The sequence below is a fragment of the Apteryx rowi genome, unplaced genomic scaffold (assembly GCF_003343035.1).
Source record: "Apteryx rowi isolate R43461 unplaced genomic scaffold, aptRow1 scaffold_2, whole genome shotgun sequence".
Lineage (NCBI taxonomy): Eukaryota > Metazoa > Chordata > Aves > Apterygiformes > Apterygidae > Apteryx > Apteryx rowi.
The window spans coordinates 9,628,276-9,634,275 of NW_020448307.1; the positions used below are offsets into that span (position 1 = coordinate 9,628,276).

Consider the following 6,000-nt stretch of genomic DNA (forward strand, 5'->3'; position numbering starts at 1 on the left):
TAGGACAAGCCCCCTCTTGCTAGGATTTTGTGTTTCTTTCTTCAGGCGATTCTATTCCGCGTGCCCTTCTAAATGCCACAGCAAATGACCGTAGGGGGGAAAAAAAAACAATAAAAATGACTATATACAACAAGTTATCAACCACAGCAAAGAAAAACAGAAGTGTGTTCTAAGGCAGCTACAATGAAAGTTGTCATTCATAATACTTAAAAAGACACTCCTAACTCAAAAATTAAGAAAGACAATCAAAAATAGTAACTCAGGAAACACCACTTTTCTTCTTGGGCCTCAAGTAGTTAGTTCATTATTCAAAGTTTACACCTCTTCAGTGAGCTACTGAGCTGTTAAGTAAACATGGGGAAATTAAAAAAAAACCTAATAATCATGGAGCTTCTACTAATGCAATCCACCGTCATAAAAGAAAACCACACATTTTAATCCCACTTCTGGAAATAGCATGCAATGAGTTCTAAAAGAAGCTACTACACTGCAAGAGAAATCAACGGATCCATGAATTCACGCAGAACAAATATTCTATCCTACCATCAAAATCTACCGTTACAGAATCAAACCGAACCACTACCATTAATTTTTAGCAAGCGCTTAGAAGAAGCTGTAACAGCAGAACTAGAAACATCACGGCCTCAAACCTTAAATTTGTTAGGAAAAGCTGAAGTTCTGTGAGATGCATTTTTCTAAAAGAAATCAATAATTATAGACAAAAATCATGAGCAGACCTTGAGAGGCTAAACCAAAGCAGCATGCAATCTAAAAAAGTCCCTGTAAAAGCTGGTTTTGTTGTTACTGTAGGCTGTTTTTTTTCTGTAGTAGCAGGTGATATACTAAATATCCTAAATGAAGTATAGGCTTGATCTTAATGACTAAACAGCTGAGTGAAGTCTACACTTTTCTGCTAACAATATTAACACAGCTTAAAGTCATAAATACTCGACTAAGAGCAACACAGTGAAGAGCAGAGTATGTTAATTGGGACATGGTTTGAACAAAGTCTCTCTGACCCAAGCTTTAAAATTTTTTTAAATTTAGAAAGCAGAAATGACACAGAGGTTTTCCCATTATATTCAGTAAAACATTACCTTCAAGACTATCCAATATGCAAGAAAATACCTTTGATTTTGCTATTTACACATGAACACGTGTTCAGCTTCAAGCAGCTGCACGGCCCCCATAGGAATTGTGAAGGCATTGATCACACAAGTTTCACACTGCACTACAGGTAGTCAGAAAATCCATATTCACTAGACAAACCACATTATTTTCTGTAACATCACATATGCAAACAGGTATTTCACACCTTATCAGAAATACTAGATTAGAGAATGAACCTTAACGAAACAAGAAGAATAAAAGCAAACATGGCCAAATGCTAGAATAGAGACTTCCAAGATTCAGTTCACTGAGCAGGAGAGCTCTAATTCCTACAGATTGTTCATAAAACTGCAGACACTCAAAAGCAAACCGTTCCCGACATCTACGGTGCACAGTCGTACCATAGCAGGATCTTTAACAGCCATCTACTCACATCACCGTTAACAGGTAAGGCAGTGCTATCATTTACATCATGAAAGCACTGAAGTCACCAAGGACCTCAAAAATTTATGGTCAAGCAGCAACAGAACCCAGGAGGGTGCTCCAAAGCACGCTCCTTCTGGACGCCCACCACATCTGAAGTCTTCTGCATGCAAGTTGAGATCTGCTCAAAACATGAACGCACTTTTATATGACAGAACTAGTCACTTCAGATACAGGGGACCCAGTGGATGTCAGCCGACTTTGAAGCCAGACGAGATCCAGCTACATGCTCCTTTCTGAAAAGAATTAAGGTCTTCCAAAGAGGATAAATGTCAGCAGTAAAAAAGGTTCTGTGAAAGATCTGAAGCACAAAGACAGTAGTATCCCGAGAGCCTCTGCTCTCATTAGGTGTACGGACAGTGAGCATATGCCTGCCTGAAGTACAGACAGCCAAACTGAATCCATTTCCCCACTGGGAAGGAGATGTCAACTGACCAAGGAAATTTATGTTCCCTGCTCAAACTACTGCCATGCCTATTATATCTCAGGGATACGATGTTACCAGTAATTACTCATACCTTAAAGCAACACTCAGTCTTAAACACTGTAGCAGAAGATCCTTTCAGAATTGTTTACAGGTCTAGCTAGTATCAAAAAGCATTAGTTCCTGTATTTTATTTTTAGTAAAGAGAGAAATGACACGAGACAAGCCAGCCAATATATGGAGAACTACCATAACTCCTGTATACAGGCAGCCTAACACTTTCTTTATAGTAAAAGTACTTTCCCATATCTGTGGGGTGCAACAGAACTCTGAAGTTTATCATGGATTAATTCTAGGCTTAAAGAGATGGTTTTTGCTGGCCTTTAGTACTTAAACATGCTGCGTGTGTTGAACACAGCAGAGTGCTGGTAAAACAAAAACCTTCTAATAGCTCTGCACATGCGCCCTACGCATTTCATACATCCAACCACTGGAAGCAGCCATCTTCAGTCACAACAAAAAGAAAAAAATACAACTTTGGATTTCCCTGCATCTCGTTTCCTCACTTCCGTCACAAGAACATCATGCTCCTCCAGAGCCGAGTTGGGCAACAAAGAAATAGTATGAGAAGAATGAAAAGCAACATTGAGCGAGCGCCTCGCTCCGAGCGCTGCACATCCTGCAGCCTGAAGTCATCAGGGTCCTGTGGAAAAAACAGCTTGCGAACACATAACCCAAGACTGTACATTGCATAACGTACATGCACTTAAAAGTAGCGCAGACCTACTTAAACCCAAGAACTCTTCTCTTTCAAGTGCTCAGCTCAGCAAACTCAATGATCCTAAGGCGCTTTGTGGACAGCGATTAAAAATCAACAAACTGGCAAAGCGAAAGCAAAGTAAGATGACACCAAAAATTACACAGAAAAGCAAAACTTAAACATGGGAATTCTGTCAGAAACAAGTTCACCTGTTTCAATACTTCAGCAATTGAGTTCAAGCAACATCTTCTCTGGTCACAAGTTGTGTGGCTACACCTTCACCAGCACTGCAGAATCTGGGCCTAATTCTCCATAAAACTCCCCAAAATGCTGTCAAAGGACCTTTACAGCTTACAAAGGCCAGAAGCGTGACAAGCTCACGTCAAGATGATAATAGCAATAAATAGAGGAGTTCAGAAATGACCTTCCATTTCAGTTTAAACCTGCTATAATCCAACATCAACCCCATGTTCAGAATGAAATAACACCTCAGATGCCAGCAGTCGCTGTACGGTGACTTCTGGGGCAGTAACAGTGGTCCCAAGAACTGCTGTTATAATTCGTTTCTCTCCAACACAAAATCTGGCAGCAGCTGCTGTAAGAAGAGTTTCAGTCCATCCTGAACTAACAGAAATTCAGTATTAAAAAAAAAAAAAGAAAAAAATCGGTTCAGAACATGCACATCCCTGTTTACACCTGAATACTGAGCAACCCCTCCCCAGCTTGGTGCAATCAGAGTGCTAACAGATGCCAGAGCTATTAACAAATCACCATACAAAACAATACCTGCCTGCTGCCTCACCTCACCCAAGGCATCACTTAAATGCTGGACTTTGCATCCCAATAAAGGCTCTAAATCAAATCCTGTTCATCCTGCTGCAAGCCCCCTCGACATTTTGGAAAGCAGCCTTTTCAAAGCGAGTTCTCAATGATCCAGCTGAAAAACCCAAAATTTGCAAGGGTTAGAGGGGCTGCTGAACCAGGCATAAAGATGAGGCCTGAGATACATGCATGCTTTTCTCTTGGCAAAACAGGAAGTTTAAGAAGCAGTTGGCATACTCAGAGCTGTGAGCCTCATGAATAAAAGCGCAGAGAAAGGCCTCCTGTGAGGTGGAGCTCCATCCTCGGGTGGGGGTAAAAGCAATTATCCGAAGGAATGGCCCAACTGCGACAAGTCACCTTAAAAGCAGCAGTGCAGAGTTCCTGGGGGGTTTTGTTTGTTAATTTGAGCAGGCTCTCCAATAAAGGTGACTGCTTACCCAAATACAAAATGGGACAAGAATTAAATGCCTGCACAAATACGGGATCTGAAGAGCAAGTCTGGTTATTTCTAGTTACGATGTCATGTTTAGCAATTAAAAGATTCTACGTATCCCACTGGTGTCTGGCACAGACTAAAATCTCTCTTCCCATCCCACAATCAGCAGGGTTAAAATGAAGGAATAGTCAACCTTCCCCAACCATGCAAAAACAGACTCAAAACAAAAAACCTCTTACTTATTAAAGAAAGAATGCAAGACTCTAGGAGAGAAGGATGCTACGCTGTCAAAAAACATGCCTTTCTTTTTCGTATTTTTTACTAAATGCAGCTATTCTTTTAAGCCACCAGAACAACGCAATGAGATTAATCTCACCCTGCAGCAAACAGGATTGCCTTTTTTATTGGAAAGTCAACCCTTCGTTGCATATTCAAATAACAGGCTCAATCACTAAAAAAAGTTTTCCCGCTGTACAAGCCAGTGTTCTGCGGTGCGTGTAAAGCCACTGATAGTAGAGGCAAGAGTTGTGAAAGTACCTCTGCTAGCTTCTGTTTACAAAGCGAGACCCTCCCACAACCGCATCACTGAGCACATGTCTGCTGAGAGGTCCCTGCTTTACTCTGCAAAACAAAGCTAAGCATACACAAACCTCAGACCAACTGCAGCTTTCCACCCAAAAAAAGGTAAAAGGAGGGGTCTCCACAAGGACACTGCTTCTTCCTATGAAACACTCAAAAGGATCCGTGACCCAGATCAAGTGCGGAGCCTAACACAGTGCCACAAAAATTAAGCTGCCTTGAACATCTTCCTGGAGTCGCCCCTTCTGCGGGCACTTGTGACAACTGCTCCCCATCTCTCGTAGCACACAGGAGAAACCTTACCGGTTCCCACGTGGGTTGATTTGTTTTGCTCAAAGAACACAGCTGAAAACAAGTAATTTTTCCTCAAATACTATGTGCACAGGTAGCATCTGTCTGGCTTCAATATCTATACTGAAATTAAAAAGAATAAGAAGGTTTCAGGGGTCAATGTCATCACATTAGGTAATTTGCACACCCTGCATCAAGTATTACTGAAAACCCAGGCACAAAATATCCTTGATCAAGCAACTTGTAAGTTTACAAAAACGTATTAAAAGTACTCAGGGAAAATATTTAAGTACTGCATCAACTTTTATCCATATATCTATATAAAACATAGATAAAATCTCCACTAAGGAAAGCTGAAACCAATCCAAGAACTATGTCCACATTCACAAGACATAAATAAACCAAAAATGTTATACACATCTAACCACTTTCAGAACTCTGTAGGCTTAATCTGCTTTGCCTCTCAAAAAGCGCATCAGAAAATCAACTCAGGGAATATATTTGCGACCGCGGAGCGAAATTACAAAGGAAAAATTCAGTCTGGGTAACGGGCAAGACTTCCTAACAGGGAGACCTAGTAGGCCACGACACAGCCCCTCCCTAGCGATCACGAAAGTCTGATGGCTTGGGTAACTTACAGCTAGACCAAACAAAGAGAGCAGGCTGATACAGCCTTAAAACACGGCATGCTAAAAGACACGAAAGCTCTGCTTCTGCCCTTGTTATTAAAAAAAAGGCCTAAAAAAACAAAAATAAAAATCCCATAATGGGAAGAAACTCCGCCAGAACTTTGTAGCCATCCTGCTTCTGTGATGGAGCAACTGGATGTCTCTTCCTTTAAAGAAGGAAAAAAAAAATAGAGAGAGAGAGTGGGAGAGAGAATTAAAGCACTGTAACAAAGCTACAGGTCTCATCTGTTAATGACAGTTTGCTCTTAAGGCCTAGCACGCAAACACGTGAATGCAGACAAGCCTCCTGACCCCACGCGTCGCCGCCAGCGGAGAGGGCGCAGCGAGGAGCCCGGCCGGACGCTCGGCGCGGCCCCGCGGCAGCCCCAGCGGCGGGGAGCGCGGCCCCGCGGCACGGCCGGCAGGG

At 42.0% G+C, this 6,000-nt stretch overlaps 1 protein-coding gene across 3 annotated transcripts in view; it reads right to left on the minus strand.

Moving 5' to 3' along the window:
* The window catches only part of NSD1 (nuclear receptor binding SET domain protein 1), a 68,059-nt gene extending 62,965 nt beyond the window's left edge, over positions 1-5,094 (minus strand). For 2 of the 3 annotated variants that reach the window (XM_026063511.1, XM_026063509.1), the window contains exons 1-3: positions 4,686-4,903; positions 3,580-3,714; positions 3,266-3,401 (exon numbers count right to left, since the gene is read on the minus strand). In XM_026063511.1, coding sequence (XP_025919296.1) covers positions 3,266-3,401; positions 3,580-3,593 — 150 coding nt within the window. In that variant the 5' untranslated portion in view covers positions 3,594-3,714; positions 4,686-4,903. The other variant, XM_026063510.1, reaches the window with a different exon arrangement.
* Positions 5,095-6,000: the final 906 nt, after the last annotated feature.